Source organism: Quercus suber, unplaced genomic scaffold (assembly GCF_002906115.3).
Source record: "Quercus suber isolate HL8 unplaced genomic scaffold, Cork oak 2.0 scaffold_223, whole genome shotgun sequence".
Classification (NCBI taxonomy): Eukaryota; Viridiplantae; Streptophyta; class Magnoliopsida; order Fagales; family Fagaceae; genus Quercus; species Quercus suber.
The window spans coordinates 417,956-443,872 of NW_027069681.1; the positions used below are offsets into that span (position 1 = coordinate 417,956).

Below are 25,917 nucleotides of genomic sequence, written 5' to 3' on the forward strand. Positions count from 1 at the left end.
ACAAGCAAAGAATTCCCAATTAGAGAAAAGAGCAGCACAACAATAGAAAATGCAATGCAAAAAAGAAATATTAATAATAAAAATAAAAACAAATGAAAATGTAACACCGATAATCAATCAATAAGATTTAAGGAGAAAAGGTTAGTTTGCCGTGCTTAGTTGTATTACGGAGTTTAGACCAAAGAGGGAATCACTTCCTCATTGTGGATAACCCTACAGGAAGGTCCTACTGTAGAAATTACTCACTTTGAGAAGATGGGCCTAAATGGCTTATGCCCAAGAAATCCTTAATAGAGGGTAGGCTTTTAGAGGAAAAGAAGGAATTAGCCTATTGATGCATGCTTGCTATCACACTTTTGCCTACTTTCTGTTTTTTCTTTCTCCCTGTTTTCATTTTCTAGGTTTTGTTACTCTGCTTTTCCCTTTTTTCTTTTTAGTTCTTGCTCGTGTAATGTTGTTCTTCCGGTGTTGTGGTGATGTAATGTTGTGATGTTGTAATGTGCATGGCGGATAAGGGTGGGCATTCTCTCTCACTATTCCTCATGGCATACACCTAGTGATTCCAACTAATCTTTCTCTCTTTTGGGTGGTATGTCATCCCAGTAGGACATTTCCCCCAAAAGAGTTTGAGCAAGAACCCCAGAATAGGCTCCCTAGCTAGACCATACCCTCTCTTACCTCTGACCCATGACCTACTACTCTTGTATAGGCTGGGTACAAGTTGGTGATGCCTGAGCCTTGTGCGTGCTCCACTTCTGTGTGTGTCCAAAGCTTGTCTATTGCTCATGCGTTTGCCATGGCCTGGAGGCCTGCCTGTACGTTCTGCTACTCATTCTTGACCTCTTGTGGCATGAACGGGTTTTTGAGCCTTCATTCTTTATGACTTGCTTTCTTCATGGGCTGAGCCTTGCTTGATTGGGGGCTTTTCTCTCTTCATCCCATTCTTTGATCCTTCCGTAGACTTGTTAGCATTTTTGCCATGCCATTCTGCCAAAATGAGCATCAACAATTTCTTTATTTTATTTTATTTTGGTTAATTTACTCACATATGGCATATTTGTAATATAATGACATTAAGAACGTACATTATTTGATTTTGAATTGATAATTTAATATGGGATAGCATAATACTATGTGATGAAGACTTAAGTCTTAAGTTTAGCAAAAAAAAGAAGAAAAAGACTTAAGTTTTATGTATTGTGTGTGTGTGTGTGTGTGTTTGTGTGTGTGTGGAGTCTTTTGGCTAAATATTGCTAAATTTAAAATATATTTGTGTTATAGGTACTGTTCCAAGTTATTTAGGAGAATGAGGAGAGAGATTGAATTTCGGCAACACTGTTGCCGAAATTCAACAAAAAGTAGGAGAGAGAATGAGAAAAAGGAGGAAAGAGAAAATCTTAATTTCGGCAACAGTAAACCTTGAATTTCGGCAACAGTGTTGCCGAAATTCATCTACCCAATTTTCCTATGCTGCCTGGATGTGCGAGTGTGAGAAGTGCAATAATGAGTGAGTGCCAAAAAAAAGAGTAATTGTGGCAATGGTATTGCCGAAAATGGTAGGAAAAAAAAAAGTGAATGCCAAAATCTGGGGAAGAATTAAAGAAAAATATAATGTGCTACATACATAATATTTTTACAATATTTTCACAATAAATTACAGGTAATTAGTTATTATTAGTTCAAATTTAAATTTAACATTGAGATTACTATTTTAATCTAACAATAACAATAAGTAACAACCTGATACTTAGAATTTGTTGTAAAAATGTTGTAAAAATTGTGTGCACTTAATTGAAAAAAAAAAAAAAAACTTTTTTCTCAATTGTGGCAATCACATTGCCGAAATTGTAGGGAAAATTTTCCCCACTATTTCGGCAATGCCATTGCCACAATTGGGAATTTTTTTTTTCAATTGTGGCAATGGTATTGCCGAAATTGTGGGGAAAATTTTCCCCACAATTTAAGTAATGTCATTGCCACAATTGGGAAAAAAGTTTTTTTTTTTTAAATTTTCAATTAAGTGTACACAATTTTTACAACATTTTTACAACAAATTCTAAGTATCAGGTTGTTACTTATTGTTATTGTTAGATTAAAATAGTAATCTCAATGTTAAATTTAAATTTGAACTAATAATAACTAATTATCTGTGATTTATTGTGAAAATATTGTAAAAATATTGTGTACGTAGCACATTATATTTTTCTTTAATTCTTTCCCAGATTTTGGCATTCACTTTTTTTTCCCCTACCATTTTCGGCAATACCATTGCCACAATTACTTTTTTTTTTTTTTGGGCACTCACTCATTATTGCACTTCTCACACTCACACATCCGGGCAGACATAGGAAAATTGGGCAGATGAATTTCGGCAACACTATTGCCGAAATTCAAGGTTTACTGTTGCTGAAATTAAGATTTTCTCTTTCCTCATTTTTCTCAGTCTCTCTCCTACTTTTTGTTGAATTTCGGCAACAGTGTTGCCGAAATTCAATCTCTCTTCTCATTCCTCTAAATAACTTGGAATAGTACCTATAACGCAAATATGTTTTAAATTTAGTATTATTTAGCCAAAAGACTCATGTGTATGTGTGTGTGTTAAGGGTGATATTAGTCTGGTTTTTAAATAGATTTTAGGACCGGACCAGTTTGGTCAATCTTTTTAAAACTGGACCAATACCAATCGAAAAGAAGGATGGTTCGGTCTAGTCTAGTCCACCTCAGTTAGGTTGGGTTTGGTCTGGATTATCGATCTACATTTTTGGGTTTGTGGTTTTGGACTCAAAAATCCATATTCAAGCTAAATTTCTAATTGTAAAAGGATTATTAAATTTTTTTTATTATTGTTATTTTTTAAAAACAGTCCAAACAGTTATACGGTTTTGAGCTTTAACGGTAAAAGGGATACCTATTTAAACAATGAATTAAATTGAACAATGAAATGGCAATCAAACCAAACTAACAGTAAGCCAATTTTGAATTTTTACCGTGAAGAAGGCTTCCTTTTACAGATTAAAAAAACAAAAAAAAAATCAAACAGTTTAGAGCTTTGACCTGACTGACATTTTAGGCTACCATGTGGTACAATAATATAATTTAAGGAAAATTATTAGATACTTTCGGAGTATCATAAATGCGTAATTTTTCCTTTCACATAAATAGTAAGTCCCACCATGAATTTAATTAGTGAGATCTACCATTTATGTGAGAGAAGTGAGTATGCATTTATGATACTCTGGAAGTACACAATAATTTCCCATAACTTAGGCCATTCTTATAAGTATCACTAATAGTTAGAAACAGTAACATGACAACAACCTCATTAATTTTAATATAAGCTGTCAGCATTTACACCAACTTTTTTGAAACTATTATATTTTACCATCTTAAAAACTATTTTATCAATTATACCATATCATTTTATAATACACCCAACATTCCAATTTTTATTTATCTTATCTATTCATTAAAAATATTAATTTCACCAACTCTTTCTCTCTCTTCCTCTTCATAAAAAATAATTAAAAATACCTACCTACTACCATAAAATACAAACCTTTTACAAATTGCTATAATGCCACCATAAAAATAGTAAGACATTGTAACACAATTGCATTTTTTTTTTTGGTTGTAATTGCAAGACTTTGCAAGACCGGATAATAGGAAGTTTTGGAGTTTTGATGCTAAATATTATCAGCATATGACGTTTACAAGATCCAATGTGAATGCTTAACCTCGCCTAAAATATGTTTACATAAACCATAGCAGCGAGTTCATATCAAAATACAGTGATGGGAGGCCTAAAATATGGGAAATAGGAGTGTTGTTCCTCCCCTTTTTCCATTTGTATTTCCCAATCAAGCTTCTTACACCAAATAAGCTTTCTAAGAATGGTTGGTTGAATAGGTTTTTTCAACCACCAATCAGCCATCCCCGTCTGTTTGGAGATTTGGAGCCTTGACCAAGTTTTGGAGATCTAGAGCCTTGTGCTTCTCCCTTCTGGATGGTTTCAAACATAGAGCTGTTGGAGTTTTTTTATAGCTTGGGCTTCAACACCAAGTACTGTGTGGACTTTGGACCTGTGGGCTGTGCAAAACATGCCTTTGCTTTGCTGACAAACTTCACTATAGGGAAGGGTTAAGCCCAAGTATATCATATTTCCGGTATATATATCCAACTTCTCATAACATGTGGGTCTCATGTGTTATGAGAAGCTAAGCTATGCATCTTAAATATAATATTATTTTGCCTAAAAATGAACCTCTCAAGTGCAAGTTGTCTTGAAATTGGCCCAAAGTATCATGGGCTCTTGTCTTAGAATTTTAGGTTCAGTTTCCAAAGCCTTCACAAAAATAAATAAAAATAAATAATAATAATTTTTTTTATCTCGTCCTATTTAGATTTCTAAATAAATGGATTTTTACATGATAGAAGGTAGTGTCAAAGTGCTCTACAAGACTACAATCCCTTGCACTTCCCATATAATATTACTACCCCATCCAATCTGAAGATAAAGTATAATTATAAGTTGCTATGGAGAGCCAATTACCTTCCTTGAAATTCTTTGATTTTCTTTGTCAAGGTGGACTAAAAAATTGTTACGAAGAGCTTTTGGCGGTTTAGCCCTCTACCAACTAATAAGGATACATATTAAGATGTAAATTGTGATTGATGTCTATACAAAAAAAAAAAAAAAAAATGCTGTGATTGATGAAAATTTTGTCAGAAAACTAAGTGAAAATAAACTGAAATCCTTCCTGCCCCAAATATAGAATGGGCTCAGTCCTCATATATGTCAACTCCTTCCAACAAACAGTCCCTCTCAGTTCTTGGATTTTGAAGGCTCGCAAAGGGTGGTCAATTTTTATTTATTTATTTTAAATATATATACTGAAATCTCAATCACTCCCATACCATTCAGTACAGCTCCAGGCCCATTAACATTTCTTTCTCTTTCTTTAGTCTTTAGTGAACACCAACGCACTACATGAATTAAAGTCCTTAAAAAAGTGAACGAAAAAAGAGAGAAGAGACATCTCAGGTCTAAATCTCATGGCCAACTCTTTAGGTTGTGAACTCTTTTCGTTCTTTCTGAGTTCCAATTAAAAAAGAGAAAAAACAAAGGTATTCGCTAACAAGAGAGAAACAAAAGGAAGGTGGTTCCCATGAGGTCATTAACTGTGACATATAGCAAAAATGAAAGATATGATAAAGGGAATATACTTCTTTTTCTTTTTTGCATTAGGTGCTAAATAAATAAAAAAATTACATCTTGAAAATTTACACGTTTTTAGTTTCCACCTAATTTTATTTTCCTATATATCATGCATTTTTTATGCACAATCTGTTCAATTGGTCAGGGTATTAACTAGTTGATTCTTGTTAAAAACTTATAAATTCTTAACACTTTTTACAAGCCAAGACATTCGTACAGGTGCTCCCGATGTTTTCAGTAAATAGTTTCTTATTGAACTTATTGATAGCTCCCCCACCCCAACCCCCCAACAAAAAAAAAAAAGAAAAGAAAAGAAAGGAAACAGCATATCTAAATGACAAAAATAAATATTTTAATTGAAAATACAACAGAGTGTATGTAGAAAGCACATTCTTCCTCTTAAGAAGGACGATTTATGGCAGCTGGATAGACTAATTTGTTAGAGAGTACAAACAAATTCTAAACAGGCTGTTCGCGGGAGGATACTATATGCAAGACCTTCACACCAAAAAGATGGATTTTGCCACAACTTAAACTAATAGAACTTTCAAAAGTACAAATAAACCGAAGAACAGAGGAACAAAACAAAAAGTAACAATCCTATTGATATCGCAATAAGTCACAAATATCATATTACAAGATCACACAAGTACAGAATTAAGATTAAGTTACAAGCTCCTAAGTTAAGTTAGGATACTACTCCTAGATATTTGTGTGAGGCAGAAGTCAGAACACACTTACAAACATGAAGTTATCATTCCGTTAATCAGATATGAAATCTAGTTCGTCAAATTATGTGTGTGTCTTGTGATAGAGTAACTAATTCCTATTTATACCCCATTATTGGTAGTTATTACATCATCTTTTATGTGCCCAAATAATTGCTCGCTTGCTTATGAACACTTGAATAACTACTCGCACTTTTATCCTTTTACAATTGGCCTTGCAATCTCTTAGACTTTATAATTTGTTGAATATTGCCTCAAATTTCTAATTAGTTTTGGTTTGAGTTTCCTTGACGTAGAAGCAAAGAAATGGTGTGGAAGACAATGATTCTCCTTGTCATAGGAGGAAAATTATTATTTATTGAAGAAGTAATGAGTATTCCTTGTCCATCAAGGAATAAAATTGAAGTTTTATAAATAGGCATTGTTGCAAAGGGTTAGGTGGCTTTTGCTCAAGATTCTTCCCACGTGGGGAGAGGTGAAAATCTTCTAGAAGAACATGGTGGGTTTCTTCGAAGAGTAGTTGGTAGATTATTTGAGGTTGAAAGATTACCCATGGTTGTGTGTTGAGAGCTTTTTGTTTTGTGAGTGTGAGAGATTTATTGGGTGTATTGAGGCTTTGGGTTTGTAAGTTTATGTCGGTGAGGTTTGTGAGTGTTGTTCGTGTGAGTGGTGGCGGTTCCAAGAATTTTTTAAAGGGTGGTAATTATGAAACTTAAATTATATAAAATTTAATAAAAATAGAATTTCATATATTGACAAAAAAAAAATGCAAATACTTAAAATCTTACAATTTTCTTTTATGAGTTTTCTTATTTTGAAATTGTTGTAGTCTCATTATCAATGCTATAGTTAGATCTCTTTCAAAATTTTAGTTCAATAAAATTTTTCTTGGGCTTTTCCTTTTTGTTTCTAAAAGCCCTAATTTAATGTGAAGAGGACCAAAGTTTGGTTACAAATTTTTTTTTTTTTAAAAGAAGTTTGGCTACAAACTTAGTTGTAGTTTGAGGTTATAACTCTCACTAAACAAATTAATATAGCTACATATTTTGAAAATCTAATAGTTGAATTACATTTTCTTTATGTTTTTAAATACATGTTAAATTTTATGTCAACCAGATGTTATTTAGTATTCGATCCATAAATTTATCTTTTATGTATAATTTTAACTACAAAAACTCAAAATTTAAATGTTTGATTGATAACGTAACTTTTGATCTTTGATTTTATTGATATTTTGCAATGGATGATATAAGAAGAAAATGTAATACAATAGTAGATTTGTCAAAATTCACATTCAATAAAAAAAATATTAGGTGGAGTTGTAGCTTAATCTACAACCAAGTTTCTTACCAAATTTTGTCCAAAGTTTATTTATGTTGGGACTAGAAAAATTTAGGATGGTCATAAATTTTTTTTTAAGTAAAAAAATCATAAAATTTTTAAATTTTATATATAATAATTATTTTTTTCTAGGTCAGGGTGGTCCTATGATCACCTTGGCATCAATGTAGAGCCGTCCCTCGTTGTGAGTGTTGATTAATGTCGGTGTAATCTATATCGTTGATAGTAAATATTTTAATTGGCGTGGACGTAGGCATGAAGTTGGTTGAATTGCATTAAATGTCATTATCTCTTGTTGATGTTTAGAGCCGTCCCTCGTTGTGAGTGTTGATTAATGTCGGTGTAATCTATATCGTTGATAGTAAATATTTTAATTGGCGTGGACGTAGGCATGAAGTTGGTTGAATTGCATTAAATGTCATTATCTCTTGTTGATGTTTTATTTTTAATTTTTATTATTCGTGTGAATGCGCTTTTGCTAGCCCCAAATATATATATATATATATATAGATAGGTTTAAGTTACACCTGGTGTAACTCTAAAGAGTTACACTTTTTTTAAACCATTGAATTTAAGTAGATCCAATGGTCAAAAAAAGACTCTTATTAATGCTAATATTCTAATTAAGATCTTATTAATTATCTATCATTTATTATATTTTATATTTATTTCTAAACCCAAAAATATTTGACTCTCTCCCTACGTTTCTCTCTCTATCTCTTTCTCCTCCACCATTGTTTCACCTCCATGGATAGATTGCACATATTTTGCACGTACAAGTTCTAATTAAGAACTTTTTTTTTAACAACTTCAGCGTTCAAATAATGGTCTCTTTTATTACGTACCTTCACCATTCATAGCACTTTAATATGGAATATCAATTTCATTTTTTTTTTTTTTACAATGCTATCACTTTTTTTTTTTTTAAACTATCCCCATCATTCTTTCTCAATTTTGGATGAGTACTTTTTTAGTTGCTCCTTGTTTTTTAAGAAACTTTTATAGTTGAACCTAATGTATAACATTTGAGATATCCTCAAATCTCTACAGCAGAGCTTGATCAGTAATACCCTTGATTTCCTCCAATAAATGTCAACTAAATATAAACTCAAATCACGTAACCCCAATATTATTACTATATTACAGTTCTCTGAATCTTAATCTGTATTCTGTAAGTTTATTTTTTTCTTTTTTGTTAGGTCACAACTGATAAGATATACTTTGATAAGTTTGAGAAAAATCACGAAGGAATATTTTTTCATCAAATAAATAAGGGAATCTTATCAGAATTCTACAGAACGTAGACAGTTGTAAAAAAAAAAAAAAAAAAAGTTGTATAGTAGATTAGTAGTTTGTAATAGTAGATTTCTTTTTTCTAGAATGTAAGCAGGAAATTTGAACGCTGAAGTATCAGCCACCCTTGAGGTCTTGTGCAAAATTAGTGCAATCTATCCATGGAGGTGGAACAATAGTAGAGGAGAAAGAGATAGAGAGAGAAACGTGAAAAGAGAGTCAAATATAACACTTTTTTGGGGTTTAGAAATGGATATAAAATATAATAAATGAAAGATAATTAATGAGATCCTAATCATACTATTAGCATTAATGATGATTTTTTTTTACCGTTGAATTTGCTTAAATCCAATAGTTTAAAAAAGGTGTAACTCTTAAAGAGTTACACTAGGTGTAACTTGAACCTATCTCATATATATATATATATATGTGTGTGTGTGTGTGTAAAAACACATAGATTTTTGGCTCTCACGTATGCCATTATTTTATTTCTTAGTCGAACAATGGGATAGCTACCTGCTATTAACAGGGTTTAAAGGAGTACACAAAATCGTAAATTTCAATCTGAACTTGAACTTAAACTTCAAATAAATTTATATATAATAATAAAGAGGCTAGCGTCATTCACACTTTCTATGATATCACTGGAAGTTGGAACTCTTTTGGTCTTTTGTCAACCCCTTGGAGTTGAAACCCCAAATCGCCAATTTTTTTTCTTTGGAAAAACCAAAGTAAACCCTTCTTTCATCTTTGCTCTTATTTTTATTTTTTGTTTAGCAACCAAAAGTTAATTGTATTGTTTTTTTTCTCACAAAATTTTGGAGTATACAACCTCCGTTCTCTAGAGGAGGAAAGGCCAAATTATGTTATTGAATCACAAACTTCTTGATATCAAAGATGAAACTGTAATTTACACAAGTTACAGAGAGTGCAAATAATTGTCTATATGATGTAATTACTTATCTACCAAGTCCAATTTACAAGATTTAAGAATATAAAATATAATTTTCTCAATCAAAATAATTGAAGCACGCATCAACATGATTACAATCACAACAATTTACTTTTTAATTAATTTAAAAACCTATAAATGCACAATCATTCATCTAATCCACGTTAGTCACGCATAAAACAACTAGAATCCATCCATATGGTATCTGAGGCATGGTATTAATAAGCCCCAGATTGCGGGAAAATTCATTATGTTTTGGAACGGAAACATGCATCTTCTCTCTCACAAGGGGGTGAACCCGACACATGTAATACCTTCTCCCAGATAGCGTGTACAAGGCTAAAAAGAACACCCAGATAGCTAGCTCCTCGTTTCTAAATTCTAATGACTAGTAATGAGTAATGCTAGGATCATAATTTTTGCTACAACTTTGCTACAACTTATTCAGGGTTTGAATTGTGAGTGATGGACTCATATGGATCCACTACTTTTACTCCACCACTAACAAATTGCTATGTGGACAGGTTATGACAAAAGTTGTGATCATAATATTTTTTCTTAATATAATCGCAAAAAAAAAAAAACCACAATTACCTAAAAGAAAAATAATGCCAGTGGAGGGTCCAATGAGAACTGATAAAAATTTGTAACATCAATAATTTTAAAAATGTTATAAAATAGTGGTGATAGAATTACTCATTCAGAATTAGTAAAAGCTTACTAATTCATTTGTTATGAAATTTATTAAAAAAAATAATAAAGGTGTTACAAATTTTACAACATTAAAATTAAAAAATAATCAATTAATTTTTATTTTTATTTTACTGATCAGTGACACTTTAATTTATAAATTTCACGTAAAATAAAAAAAAATTAAAATAGTCTTAACATCATCACTTATTAGGGCGGTAACATTACTCAAATCCTAATAGTACAATCATATAATATGTTTTTATCCAACTTTTCCAAGAGTTGACATTAGATTCTCAGATTTTAGGACTCCACTATATATAATTTCTTATTCTCTGAAACCGCACGCGAAAACTCTCTAGATATCCAAAGTCAACCCCAACATTAACATAAAAATAGTGCAAAAACATTAAACAATTTTCTATAAAGTACAAACACAAACTTACTTACCCATCTCTAAAGTCAACTCTCTCACTCTCTCTCTCTCTTCCTCGCCTTTGTCAGAGATTCTTCGTCATCAGCTTCACCTTCTCTCTCTATATCACTCAGAACCACGCAATGAACAAACGCATCGAAATCTAAGTATCTAACGGCTAACGCTAGCAAGGTTGAGCTTACTTACAAGTTACAACGAGTCCAAGAAAGAGTGACATTATATAACGTACAGAGTTATCATGGGAAACAGTGTAGGAAGAGCGTGTTACAGTTTCGCTGGTGAAGCAGGAGAGCTCTCAAAGCGCTACAACGACGTCGCTTTGGACCAGCCTGAGCCTCTGGACGAGGTGTTGGACTTTGGTCATTCCTTTTGCTACCCAAAACCCGAACACCAACCAAGGCTCTCTGGCTTCTCGGTCTCCTCAAACTCAGAGGAAGACTATTCATCCACAACGACTACGTTTCCAACAATCTCAGGCGCTTCTGTGAGTGCCAACACGTCCACGTCTTTGTCACCTTTGCTCTTGGACACGTGGAGTTCCTCTATTGGTGTGGAGCGTGCCGCATCGTTTGCTAGCACCGCGTCATTCGCTTCCACACCTCTGCAACCAGTGCCTCGGGACTCCACTTGTGAGACGGGTTCGGGTTCGGGTTCGGGAGAGAGAGGGTTCAAGTCGGGACCAATGGAAAGTTTCGTTTCTGGTTCTGGGCCTTTGAATTTGGATCCTATAGAGAAAGGACATAAAAAAAAGGTACAACAAAACATTTTTCCAAATAATGGTAGAGTGAAGTCTAAGAAACGTTTCATGGTTGATTTTAAGGAAGCAATATCCAGGGTGTTTCGAACTAAGAAATTGGTTAAAAGAGGTAGTGGTGTTGGAGTTAAGGAATCGAATTTGGATAAGAAGAATGGGAATGTGAGTGTGAATATTGGTGATGTGAGTGGTCGTGGACATGTGTGTACGAAATATAATGATGGTCATCATGAGGTAAGTCCGGATTTTATGGAGAGAGAGAATCTTCAATGGGCGCAAGGAAAGGCAGGGGAGGATCGAGTTCAGGTTGTGATTTCTGAGGAACGTGGTTGGCTCTTTGTGGGAATTTATGATGGGTTTAATGGTCCTGATGCACCTGAATTTTTGATTACTAATCTTTATTCTGCCGTGCATAATGAGCTTGAGGGGTTGCTTTGGGATAAGAAGGTTGAGTCCACAGATGCAGAGGGTGATCAATCCCAAAAGAGGAATTCTGATAAGGATAATGACATTTTAGGAAGTGGGGAATTGGATTTAGATATGGATTCTAATATAAAGAGAGAGCAGGGAAACAGTCGTTCTAAAGGTAGGAGTAGAAGGGCGGGCAGATTTGATATTGAACTTGATGATGGGGAAAGTATAGAGCTTGATAGGAAGTTAAAGAAACAGTCAAATCCAGATGGGTTAGCTGGAGTCAATCATTCAGAGGTGTTGAAGGCTCTCTCTGAGGCTTTAAGGAAGACAGAGGATGCTTATTTAAAGAGAGCAGATGAGATGGTGAGCAACAATCCTGAGTTAGCTCTGATGGGTTCATGTGTTCTGGTAATGTTGATGAAGGGTGAAGATGTTTACTTGATGAATGTGGGGGATAGTAGGGCTGTGTTAGCTCAGGAGGATGAACTTGATCGTGGGCCAAGGAAAATGCACCAGGACTTGAAAAGGATGAATGAGGAAATTTTAAGCAATCAGTACATATTGGGCGGTGTCGGATTTGGGGGACTAATAAATTCAATTTCCATTCAGCTCACTACGGATCACAGCACAGATGAGGAAGAGGTAATTTAGTTGTCTGTCAGTAATATGACCCTTTCTTATTATGATTACACTATAGTATTTGTACTCTCTCTATTTGATTATAGGATTTTTTCATGACTGAGAGGCTTTTTTGGTTTTCAGGAAGTTCAAAGAATCAGAAATGACCATCCTGATGATGCTTCTGCCGTTATAAATGATCGGGTGAAAGGTTATTTGAAGGTCACTCGGGCTTTTGGGGCTGGCTTTCTCAAACAGGTATTCTAATTTCTAAGATTATATATTTGTGAGGGGATTACCTCAACAAGCATGCGAAATACATATATTTTAGCAAATACTAATTGTGTCTAATTTCTGCAGCAGCTTAGTATCTAAAAACTTAATACCTTTTTGATCATCAAAATTAGAAGCAAATACCATTTACATTAGAAATATGCTAATCAAATGTACCTGGTTTCTAATTTGGGGATATTTAGATAAGAACTCAATTCGAAGCTGTGCCAGTCAAAAAATGGCAACTTCTATATACTGAACTTAGAAGCCTCTTCCATTAGCATAAATTTATTCAATTATGGGTTGTTCTGAGTCAGAAATGTGATTGATCTGCAAAGGTCTTATATATTCAATTCTATCTTCACATATTTGTGTAATAGATCTAGCTTTGGTTTAGATGATCACAAATTCCTCTGGTTTTTTTGCAGCCCAAGTGGAATGATGCACTTTTGGAGATTTTCAGAATCGACTATATTGGCACCTCCCCTTACATTACATGTTGCCCTTCACTCTACCATTATAGACTTGGTCCAAGGGACAGATTCTTGATACTATCCTCTGATGGACTTTACCAATACTTCACCAATGAAGAAGCTGTTTCTCAGGTTGAATCCTTCATTGCTTCATTTCCAGATGGAGATCCTGCACAACATCTCATTGAAGTAGTATTGTTTCGAGCAGCAAAGAAAGCTGGTAAGGCCTTTTTGTGCGTGTGTGTGTGTGTGAACAAGAAATGAAAAATAGACAGGAAAGAATGATAAGAGAAACTAAAATGAGCTTGGGATATTGCAGGTATAGACTTCCATGAGTTGCTTGATATTCCACAAGGGGAACGACGTCGATACCATGACGATGTTTCTGTCATCGTTGTTTCATTAGAGGGACGAATATGGCAATATGGCGTTCCTTTGTATAAATAGAGACATTGAACCAGCCTTACTGGTATTTTTTTTTCTATCACCATTTTCGCCGTGACGATCATGAAGAAGTGGCCAGGATTGTATAAAGTTGATCTCATTTAGCAAAAAAAATGTGAAACTACTTCCTATTTTTCCCTTGTTTATTGATAGATCAAAATGTAAATGACATTCTATATAAAGTTTCCATTTTCCTAGAAACGTACGGTATCCCTATATTGGATGTGATGATTTTAAATCAAGGAATTCCAAGAATCTTTATTAGTATAAATTGCTTGATATAAATTTAACAGCTCATGATGATTTGAATTTCATAGATTTCGTTCACACAGTGATATTTGGATTTGAAATGACATTTTAGAGCATTCACACAAAGGAGGTAAAAGAGCTAAAAAGCTATTTTATACCTCCAAACACTAAAAACCACCCAACATCAATGTTGTTATAGCTAAAACATTTTGCATACATGCTATAGTAATTTGCTACTTGTAGCAACTTATTGTAGCTTGCTGTTATCAAATTTTATTATACTTTGTCTTCTCTCTCCTTCACATAATCTCCTCTCTCTCTCTCTCTCTCTCTCTCTCTCTCTCTCGTCCTAACTCTTTGATTCTCTCACTCACTCTACTTTCTCTCGATCACTCACTCTCCTTCCTCCTTTGAAACCCCCAAGTTGATTCACCCTAACCCAGCTTGAGCTCCTCCAATTATCTTTCGGTTTTATCAAATTTTTCTTTGCTTCACCATCAATGATAGATCATCGAGAGCTTCAAGGTTTAGATCTTGTAGCAAAGTCGTGAGCGGTTATTGGAGCGAGAGCTTTCAATTTTGGCTTATGTTGATGCATTGGTTGGCGTGGTTGTCATTGATGAGATTCATCCTAATCAGGTTCTTTCTCTGTTCCTTGACACTAGAAAGTTGTGGGTTTCGTAGAAATTATTAGGTATTTTTGATGATGATGATAGTATGCTAGTTGTGATGTTGTGGTTTCGGTGTTTTGTGAGGTTTTGAGTTTAATTCAAATTAGTATTGGCCAAGTTGGTGAGTTTTTTCTACATTTTTTGAATGATATGCCTTTGTTTTATAAAGTGGTGTTGAGTTCGCATGAGATTAACAACGAGTGTAGTTAGGTTTCGGTGGGTGTGGCTAGGTTTTAGTGGGTTTGTGATTGGATTTTGGGTGGTGGGGGTTCTGATTTGTAGGGGTTATGGCCCTTGTGGGAGGCGTTGATGGTGGTTTTGGGTGGTTATTTTGTTTTGGGTTTGTCGGGTTGTAATTTGGAGGTATTGTGATGGTTGGGTGTTGCAGTTGTGGGCGGTGGTGGCTGTGTGATGGTTTTCGTGGCCGTAGCAGTGGTTGTGTATGGGTGGTTGTGGTTGTGGCGGTGGTGGTTGTAGTTGTGGTTGTGGTTGTTTATTTTGTTAGATATATTATTTTATTGTGTTGTTTATATTATTTTAATGTGTTGCTAAAATAAAACTATTGATGTTGGGTGTTTTGTAAAATAAGGTGGTAAAATAGATAAAGTAGGTTTTTGAAGTGTCAAAAGCTAAAATTTATAGCTCCTTTGATGTGAATGCTCTTAGAGCATTTGCATTAGCTCGTGCAAAAATTTATATCTATTTTATCAGTGTAAATTTACATGGTTACTGTAGGGTCGATTTCTGTAGCCTAAGCCCAAAGAGATTGGTTATGAGCCCAATGAACCCAGAATAATAAATTTGTAGAGAGTGAGTTGAAGGTTTAGGCGCCGACCGACCCCTTAGAAGCCTGAACATCTTTTTTCTTTTATTGAAGAGACCCTTGGAATCAATTTACAACTAGGAGATGCTCTTCGGCCCATGGCCGAGGAGGCTTTTTTCCTCCCTCCCCCCTTTTTACATTTTGCTTGTCTCTCTTATATACTACTCTCTTCTCCTTCCTGTTAATCATTCATTGGCCTCTCCTCTGGCCGCCAGTCCCATCAGAGGTCGTATCTGCGCTCAAGTGGTTCACTCTGATCGATGTAGCCCTGCCCAGGGGTTGCATCCCCATTAATGCGGCCAGAAGGGTTAGGTGAACGTATTAAGTGCTGAGGTGACAACTGGCTCTGGGTCTGTCTCCCCTCTCCTATAGTTATCCTTAGCATGCCGAGGACGAGGGGATCCTCGGTGCGGATCCAAAGAAGGGTTGGCCCCCCAAATTGGCTTTGGGTAGTCATCCCTCCTCGGACTGGGCCATTTGGGCCTGGCTTGGAGTGGGCCGTGGCTGTACGATTTCCTGGCCCCACAATAGCCCCTCAAAATCTTGCTGCACGCATCCTTGGGCGGGGAGGAGGATTTTGACATCCTCGACCTCATCCCTTGTTAGTGCTGGGGCCCATTCACCTACCAAGGGCACGTCGCTGACGCTTCGGAGCACGTAACGTGTCCATCATTAAATCCAGGCGGCTCTGTGCTCCCCACGTCCAAGGAGGAGTTATCCATCCAACGGTGGAGATTCGTCTGGCATTTATAAGCGGGAAAATCTGCATGGCTCCTCGATCTGGGGTATAAATACCCGTACGAACCGCTTCTTCCTGTTCCTCATTTGTAATCGAGGATATTCGTGCGCCCTTCCCGAGTTCAGACACCCCTTTACTAGCATCTCCAGCACAAAAGCCTGTCTGAGGAGCCCTTTCTCTTTCCTGTAAGTCGCTCTCTCTTTGGCCCCTCTTTCTCGTTACCCTTTCTTCTGCTTCGCCTGTTCTTTCTTAGTTCTTTTAGGCGTCTACCGGGATAGGTAGGTTTAAGAAATACGTTGACACTGAGGAGGCGATGGAGAAATTCATCACCGACTATAAAATTTTCGACAATGTGAATCTGAGACATTGTGAGGATGGGGAGTGGCGCATATACAGGCAGGAGGGCGAGGTGGTAATTCCCGTAGTCGCCTTCCTTGAAGGGGGGATGACGATCCCCATGGGGCCGGTGATGAGGGATTACCTTATGCACTTTCGGTTGGCCCCCACCCAGTGTGGGATAAATGTCTTTAGGATTCTGGGCTCTGTGGACGCCCTAAACGAGAAGATGGGGCTGAGGTTGACTCACCATGACGTGAGCTGGTGTTACAATCTTCAGCTTCTTAAGGGCCATTCGTATTACCTGAAGATGAGGGACGACAGGGTGCGGCTCATTCAGTGCCTCCCCGAGTCCAGCAAGGGGTTCTATGAGGATTTCCTTATTATGTCGGGGGGATGGCATGATGGCCTTCACTGCCCGACAACAGAGGGCACACCAGGTGGGGCAGTGGGAGACAGATAGGGTTTTAGGCTCCCGTCTCTTTTCTTCACCCCTCTTTCTTTTTTACTAACGTTCTGGTACTTTCCATTTGCAGACCCGTACACCTTCCAGCGTCACTTCCATCTGATCAACCGAGACGACTTGCAAAAGGTACTGAGGGCGCCGGTGTACATAAACGAGGACGACAACCAGGTTAGGGCCGCCCACATAATTTTGGGTTATACGCCTACCCAGAAATCGTTCCCAGTTCCGAAGCACGTCATCCTCGCCAACGATCCTCGGCTCCAGAGGATTACTGTGACTGAGGACGGATTTTCGTTCCTCGAGGGGCCCTCCGACCAAGAAACCGTCACATTAGCCGTCCCCTCCTCTTCCCAACCGTTTGTCGAGGCTGCCGAGGGAGCTCCTGAGGGGGAAGGGGACGCGTTTGAAGTTTTCGCTCATCTTCATCAGTCCGAGGATCCTCCCGGGGACTTGGGTGATCCCAATTTGAGTGAAGCAGACCTCCTTGTTTCAGAGACCCCTCCTCAGCTGTCAATGGGTTACAAGAGGAAATCCACCACCAAGTTGTTGGACCTGCTTGAGGGCCAGCCAGGGGAGTCCGAACAGAAAACTTCTACTCCTCCTCCGAAGGCTAAGTCGACTTCCGCTCGGTAAAAGCTTCCTCCTTCTCCTTCTCAGACGCGCTTGCCCTCTGGGTCCGTGCCTACTGGTCCTAAGAAGAAGAAGGATAAAGGGTAAAAGGATCGTGGGGGATAGGACGGTGTCCTCACAGGAGGAGGATACTGCTCTGCGGCCATCCAAGCAGCTTAAGATAGGCGGAAGGAGCCCGGATAGGCAGGTTGCCGACACCACCTCGTACGAGGCTGACGCCTGGCTCCCAGCCATAATGCTCTGCGGGGAGCCATTGAGGGATAACGCCTCTCTTAGAGATTTCAATGAGGGCGAGGGTACGCGCGTGGCAGACGCATTGGAGAGGAGCTTGCTGCTCCCAGCGGACATGGCTGAGCTTGACTCATTGACGAGCGAGCAGGTCTTCCTCAGCCTTAAGCGATATGTGGGGATGGTAAGGGCTATAACCTCAATTCCTTTCCCACTCTTTTTCTTTAATGGGGCTCATCGCACACTGGTCATTTTGACAGGCCATCCAAGCTATCTTTGCATTGGAGTGGGCGGCAAACGACCAGAAGGAGGTCCTTAAAAAGGAGCGCGACTGGCGATATCAGGCCACCAATACTCTGAAAAATTTTGAAGCTAACCTCCTCAAGGCTCGACAGGCTTTGAAGGAGGTGACCAGTGAGCGGGATAACGCGCTGTCTGGTCTTAAGGGCGCCCAGACCCAGGCCACGGAGCAAACGACGTGCCTACGCGAGGCGGAGGAGCAATTACGGATCGCAAGGGATCTGATTACTGGCCTGCGAGCTGACGTGGCAAAGGCCGAGGGGGATCAGAGGGCAGCGGAGTGGGCCAGGGACTAGGCCCTGCGGGCCAAGGACGAGGCTAATCATGGCAAGGAGATGGCCGAACGTGCCAAGGAGGAGGCCGAGGTTGCAGCCTACGCTGAGGGGGTGGCTGCAGTAGAGGTCGACTACAAGGCTCAAGTCCCGAGAGTGTGTAGGCGATATTGCTCCCAGGTCTGGGCTGAGGCCCTCAAACAAGCTGGGGTGGAGGCTGCGTCTGACCTGTGGAAGGCGGAGAACGTGTATTATCCCCCCGCTATCCGTGAGGCTGCCCCTGAGGACCCTAAGGTTGGGGGGATTACTGAAGAAGTGCGGGCAGCTGAACTGGGGGAGCATTCGAGTGAGGAGGTTTCCCCAGAGATAGTGGAGATCCCTTCCGATGATCCAGCCCCTACCACTGAGGAAGTAGCTGCTCTCGCCGTACCTCCGCAGACTATCCCCTCGGGCTAGGGCTCGGAGGGGTCAGGGGCTGCCTCTGTCCAACCGGAGCAAGGGGAGTAGACTCCCTGGCGTTTCGGCTCGTCCTGCTTTCACGTTGTTATTTTATTTTGTTATACTACTCTTCTATGTACTGTGGCCCCTGCTATGCAATTTTTACGAACTCATCGTTGTAATGTGAATTTGATTTCTCTTTACTTGAATTGCTCATTTGTGTACATGCTGCCCGCTTTTCCTTTCTTCCTTAGATCTGTATGACTTTAGCTTGAATTGCAGGTTGGTCAGTTGCACCAGTAACAATGCTAAGGAGAGAGAATGTATGCATGGGCACCTCTCTCGCGTCTCAAGGGCCCCATGGGGCTTGGTCCTTTCCTAACTTGGGATGTTTTGTAGTTGGTCTCCCTGTAGGCCTGAGTCCGAGGGCCATGCGACGCCCCTGTTCTGTTCGGCGCAACGGTCTGATTGAGGGCTTTGATTTCTCTGTAAGTATCTAGTTTCTCCATAGGTTTGAGTCCGAGGACCATGCAATACCTTGGTTCTGTCTAGTACTCAGGTATAGAGGAGCGAGTAGTTTCCCCATAGGCCTGAGTCCGAGGACCATGCAGTGCCTTGATTCTGTCTAACGCTTTCATTTCTCTGTAAGTGTCTAGTTTCCCCATAAGCTTGAGTCCGAGGACCATGCAACACCTTGGTTCTGTCTAGTACCTAGGTATAAAGGAGCGAGTAGTTTCCCCATAGGCCTGAGTCCGAGGACCATACAGTGCCTTGGTTCTGTCTAACGCTTTCATTTCTCTGTAAGTATCTAGTTTCCCCATAGGCTTGAGTCCGAGGACCATGCAACACCTTGGTCCTGTCTAGTACCTAGGTATAGAGGAGCGAGTAGTTTCCCCATAGGCCTGAGTCCGAGGACCATGCAGTGCCTTGGTTTTGTTTAACGCTTTCATTTCTCTATAAGTATCTAGTTTCCCCATAGGCTTGAGTCCGAGGACCATGCAACACCTTGGTTCTGTCTAGTACCCAGGTATAGAGGAGCGAGTAGTTTCCCCATAGGCCTGAGTCCGAGAACCATGCAGTGCCTTGGTTCTGTCTAACGCTTTCATTTCTCTGTAAGTATCTAGTTTCCCCATAGGCTTGAGTCCGAGGACCATGCAACACCTTGGTTCTGTCTAGTACCCAGGTATAGAGGAGCGAGTAGTTTCCCCATAGGCTTGAGTCCGAGGACCATGCAGTGCCTTGGTTCTGTCTAACGCTTTCATTTCTCTATAAGTATCTAGTTTCCTCATAGGCTTGAGTCCGAGGACTATGCAATACCCTGGTTCTGTCTAGTACCCAGGTATAAAGGAGCGAGTAGTTTCCCCATAGGCTTGAGTCCGAGGACCATGCAGTGCCTTGGTTCTGTCTAACGCTTTCATTTCTCTGTAAGTATCTAGTTTCCCCATAGGCTTGAGTCCGAGAACTATGCAATACCCTGGTTCTGTCTAGTACCTAGGTATAGAGGAACGAGTAGTTTCCCCATAGGCCTGAGTCCGAGGACCATGCAGTGCCTTGGTTCTGTCTAACGCTTTCATTTCTCTGTAAGTATCTAGTTTCCCCATAGGCTTGAGTCCGAGAACTATGCAATACCCTGGTTCTGTCTAGTACATAGGTATAGAGGAACGAGTAGTTTCCCCATAGGCCTGAGTCCGAGGACCATGCAGTGCCTTGGTTCTGTCTAATGCTTTCATTTCTCTGTAAGTATCTAGTTTCCCCATAGACTTGAGTCCGAGGACCATGCAACACCTTGGTTCTGTCTAGTACCCAGGTATAGAGGAGCGAGTAGTTTCCTCATAGGCCTGAGTCCAAGGACCATGCAGTGCCTTGGTTCTGTCTAACGCTTTCATTTCTCTGTAAGTATTTAGTTTCTCCATAGGCTTGAGTCCGAGGACCATGCAACACCTTGGTTCTGTCTAGTACCCAGGTATAGAGGAGCGAGTAGTTTCTCGATAGGCCTGAGTCCGAGGACCATGCAGTGCCTTGGTTTTGTCTAACGCTTTCATTTCTCTATAAGTATGGGTTTGTCTTCGGATCGTTCTACTGGAGATGATTCTTCCTTAAGCTGGATTTTGGTCTTACACGTGGCGCTGATCTCGCCTCCAGCTTGAGCCCCCATTTCCCTCACTTACGAAGCGTCCCCTGGCCGTTCGTGTTCCGCGCTTGACTTTTCGGTGCTCGAGACGTGCCCTCATTAATGTTCTCGTGAATTAACAAGGATCCAACGGTTTACGGTCCCCTTGGAATTTGGTGGCCGCATAACTAGCACTGTTGACAGCTCTCTTTTCGAATTCTGTGTGGATTAATTCTCACCAACATCTATCCCCTATATAAGGCTCTTCGGGGGGAAAGGCTTCTTCACACACCATGAACCTCCCAACACAAACAGAAAGAAAACACCCCTTCAGCTCCTTTGATAACCTCGCCGGAATTGTGACTGGATTTAGTAGAGATGAGGCGGCTTTGGGCGGGTGTGAGGGCATCCGCGCCAAGAGCCATTATGGCCGCAGCCCCCACTGGGCTTCCGGTGCGGCAGAGTTTAGGCGTAACCCCGATGGTGCCATGCATGGTGGCTCGGAGGGATGTCGTTGGAGTACGTAATGTCTCTCCTCGGAGCGCACCCCCGACGGAGGAGATGTGTGAATTCACGTCATGGCTGGTGCCCGAGTGTTGCCGTCTCCGACGGCCAACGCTTGTGAGGAGTGGAGAGAATCAAGGGAACATCACGGGGGAAGGTGTCCCGGTGCCCCTGCATCTGCTCCTCGCTTTGTTCAAGCTCCGCCGCTCCTAGAAAGGAGTTGTTGGTAGCCTTGAAACAAGCTGGCCCTCCCCCTTCCCTGCTTTTGGTGTCAAGTTCTCCCATTCTCTTGATGCCAATAAAAGCACGGGTTGACACTTCCCTCTAGCTAGTTTTAGGGAATTTTAGGGTCCACCTGGGCCTCTGATTGTAGAACTAGCTGGTAGGAATAGTTGCGAAACACGCCTGCCTGAGCCTCTGATTGTAATCTGTAATTTTTCTTTTTTATGAAATAATATCGAGTTCTCTTTCTTTGCTGTTGAATCATCTGTCTCGATTTTTTTTTTTTTTGACCACCATCAATCTTTCCTAGAATGATTACTTGGAACCGTTGCCTGTTGTGCCGGCCGGCGCACTAATCCTTCCCACAGACGGCGCCAATTGTAGGGTCGATTTCTGTAGCCTAAGCCCAAAGAGATTGGTTATAAGCCCAACGAACCCAGAACAATAAATTTGTAGAGAGTGGATTGAAGGTTTAGGCGCCGACCGACCCCTTAGAAGCCTGAACATCTTTTTTCTTTTATTGAAGAGACCATTGGAATCAATTTACAACTAGGAGATGCTCTTCGGCCCATGGCCGAGGAGGCTTTTTTCCTCCCTCCCCCCTTTTTACATTTTGCTTGTCTCTCTTATATACTACTCTCTTCTCCTTCCTGTTGATCATTCATTGGCCTTTCCTCTGGCCGCCAGTCCCATCAGAGGTCGTATCTGCGCTCAAGTGGTTCACTCTGATCGATGTAGCCCTGCCCGGGGGTTGCATCCCCATTAATGCGACCAGAAGGGTTAGGTGAACATATTAAGTGCTGAGGTGACAATTGACTCTAGGTCTGTCCCCCCTCCCCTATAGTTATCCTTAGCATGCCGAGGACGAGGGGATCCTCGGCGCGGATCCAAAGAAGGGTTGGCCCCCCAAATTGGCTTTGGGTAGTCATCCCTCCTCGGACTGGGCCATTTGGGCCTGGCTTGGAGTGGGCCGTGGCTGTATGATTTCCTGGCCCCACAGTTACTGTAGTAAACTTGTAAATTTATACAACTATATACAGACTGATGTGGGTCATTTTTAGGAAAAATTGTGTAAATTTTATACATTTTTTTTATTATAAATGGACTGGTGTGAATGCTCTTACACACTAATAATAACTTCAAATCTATACGGAGTTTAAATAATAACTTAGCGGTAATGACGTTATTATTAACTAGTTTGTATAAATATAATAAAATAATTTATGGTTCTAGAATTATTATTAATTAGTTGCTAATCCGAGCGATGCACGAGAAAACTATTGAGTACGACTTATTATTTAATATGAATGTTTTACAAATATAACCTTTCTAACCTCTTTGGTTACACATTAGGATTTCAATCTTAAAAGTTCAATATGAAATATTAAATTACTAATGTTCTTTTTGTTTTAGCATTAAAATTTTCTTGGAAAATATCAATCAAACAAAAAATTAAATAAAAATTAGTATTCAATTATCTAATAAATGTTGCAATGTTAAAATAACAATTTGTATTGTTTTTCAGAAATTTTTGTGATGATAGCATTACAAGTGAAGATAGCATTACAAGTGAATACCGTTCCGGTGAAATATAGGTCTATTTCGGCATATTGTTTTTGAATTACTGTTTATATATATATATATATATATATATCTGTAGGGACTCAATTTGGATTGACCCTGAATATGAATGAGTTTTCAGCCCAACAAGCCCAAACAATAAATTTTTAGAGTATGGGTCCAAGAACTAGTACTGTTTAACAGGAAAGGTTCTACTCATCAAGTAACAAGGGATACTTTGAGTTCATTTCTTGAGAAAAACTCTCCTCGGCTCTCTTTCAGTCAGTCTCTCTCTTCTTTTTTCTTTTTTCTCCAAAAGTCCCCCCTCTATTTCCTTCACTCCTATGTTATATACTCCGTTTTCCCCCTGTTTCCATTATACTCGTGTAGTTCTTATCTTGGGAGCTCCTTTCTGTCCAATCCAGCACCTACCGGAACTTTCAGCTTAGTGGCCATAAAGCTGCTTAGTTACTGTTCAGGTATCACCTCCACATTAATGCGGCCAGAGTGTTAGCTGGAAAGCATTTAATGTGGAGGTGATGGCCTTAGAAGATATTTGCTACCTTCCCCGACGCCCCTTTAAGTTATATTCAATCTCCAGTTCAAATACAACTTGGCGGAGTCTCCCCAATAACATGAAAGTTACATTCACCTCGGACTTTGGTGTCCTCGGACGTGTGTTATGCCGCTGTATATAATATCTACTCGTTTCTCATATATTGCACATTTAGTAATAATAAAACTTTTTAAGACTATCCTCGGATGACTAAGTATCCTCGAACTGGGCCGTTGGGCCCCGAGCCCACTTCTGAAGATTGCTACCCCTTTTTAACTAACAGGCCCCACAATATCAATAAAAAATTATATTACTTATGACTATTATTAAGCCAAATGATTTAATTTAATGAATTTTATTTATTACAATGTTTAAAAAAAAAAAAAATCATAATAAAGTGACTAGAATGGTGGTTGTTGAGGAAAAAATAATTCACATTTGGGTTTTCTTGTAAATATTCAAATGTATTGGTATATTTATAATTTTATACATCATGGAGCTTCTTCGCTTCCAAGTCCAGCCATCTGCCCCCTTGATACCACATTCCAATGCTTTTGGCTTTTTATATTTCTAAGTCTCATTTAGAGTTTGTTTGAGATGTGATGAAAAGTTCAGTTTCTTTGAGTTTAATTTTTAACTTTTTTTGGTACTATTTATGAGTCCTACTATATTTTTTGGTATTATTTATGAGTCTTATTGTACTATTTAGTTAGTTTTGAAATAAACTTTCAGTAAAAAGTTTTCAGTTTCAGCTAAATAAGTTGTTTTCGAATAGACCTTTAGTCATCTCACTATACTAGTTGATTTTTGGTGTAGGCGGAGATTGAACCTCAGATCTCTTATTCAACTATCAGAGACTTTACTAGTTGAGCTAACTAGAACCCACTAATATGCCTTGAGTTAAACCATAATTTAAAGCTGAATATTTTAATATAGAAATAGGAGATAGATAAATACAACGTATATACTGTTGACATTTGAGCACATAGGAAGAACCAAATAACCGCCTGTGTGGGCGGCCCATAGTTTTAGAGTTTTGGTGTGGTGTTTTATATTATATAATAGCATTCACCTCAGTGTAGCTATTTTAATATTTCAGCAAATATGTAGCTAAAGGCTCAAAAAAACTCACGCATCAATCTTAGTATTTTAACCCACAATTTTAACGTGGGGTTGTTTCCTTGCTAGACCTAGTGATTCTTTTCACTCACTACACAATTAAAAAAAAAAAAAAAAAAATCAAACCATGGTTTTATTTTTCTCTCCCTTTCTTTCTCTCTCTTCACTCACTCTCCGCCTCATTTTTACACTGCTCCCTAATTTTACACAAAAGCCTAATTTTGCACAAACTCTCATCCGACTTTCTTTAGTCCACTTGCGGCTTTAGGATTATTTTCTAGAGGTCAATAAAAAGCATAAATTCTACAAAATATAAAATGAAAGAGAATCTAAATATATATACATCACCAAAAAAAAAAAAAAAACCCAAATATATGAAGTTTTACAATTGCCTTTTTCATATTTTGAAATCATTGCATGATATCTTTATTATCAACCTTACAAGGTACATCTCTTTCAATGTATACAACCAATAGTAATCATTGATTCACTCATCTCCCATTTGTTTGACTTATTTCAAATTTGTTAAGATCTAAATTGGCTTTGTTGTTGAGCTAATTAATTTTTTTTTTCTTTTCAAATTTTAGATCAAATTGGTTTTTTGTTGGGCTTCTTTTTGTATTTGAAAATGCCAAGATATTGTTAAGAAGATCATATTCAAACCTATTTCCTCTGGGCTTAATAAAATTTTAATTTTAGGGGATCAAAGAAAAATATCATATATTAAATTTTTTTCCCAGCTCAGGAGGTTCTATGCTTCAAGTGGAACCACCCCTGCTCTAGTCTCAGGTTACATCATCAAAACCCTAAGTTTTGGCCTACAAACATCACTACCCTTTAACATTGTGTGTATAACAAACATAAAAAAAAAAAAAAAAAAAAACCCAAATATATGAAGTTTTACAATTGCCTTTTTCATATTTTGAAATCATTGCATGATATCTTTATTATCAACCTTACAAGGTACATCTCTTTCAATGTATACAACCAATAGTAATCATTGATTCACTCATCTCCCATTTGTTTGACTTATTTCAAATTTGTTAAGATCTAAATTGGCTTT

The 25,917-nt window shown here is 38.6% G+C and overlaps 1 protein-coding gene across 1 annotated transcript; it reads left to right on the top strand.

Moving 5' to 3' along the window:
- The first annotated feature begins 10,893 nt into the window (after positions 1-10,893).
- LOC111992997 (probable protein phosphatase 2C 23) lies at positions 10,894-13,776 on the top strand. The gene is made up of 4 exons (XM_024024844.2): positions 10,894-12,465; positions 12,586-12,699; positions 13,143-13,407; positions 13,507-13,776. The coding sequence occupies exons 1-4, from the start codon at positions 10,894-10,896 to the stop codon at positions 13,632-13,634; spliced, it is 2,079 nt and encodes a 692-aa protein (XP_023880612.2). The 3' UTR covers positions 13,635-13,776.
- Positions 13,777-25,917: the final 12,141 nt, after the last annotated feature.

Coding starts and splice junctions, on each gene's coding strand:
- LOC111992997 (XM_024024844.2), top strand. CDS start 10,894: ATGGGAAACAGTGTAGGAAGAGCGTGTTACAGTTTCGCTGGTGAAGCA. Junction 12,466..12,585: donor ACAGCACAGATGAGGAAGAG/GTAATTTAGTTG, acceptor TTTGGTTTTCAG/GAAGTTCAAAGAATCAGAAA. Junction 12,700..13,142: donor GGGCTGGCTTTCTCAAACAG/GTATTCTAATTT, acceptor GTTTTTTTGCAG/CCCAAGTGGAATGATGCACT.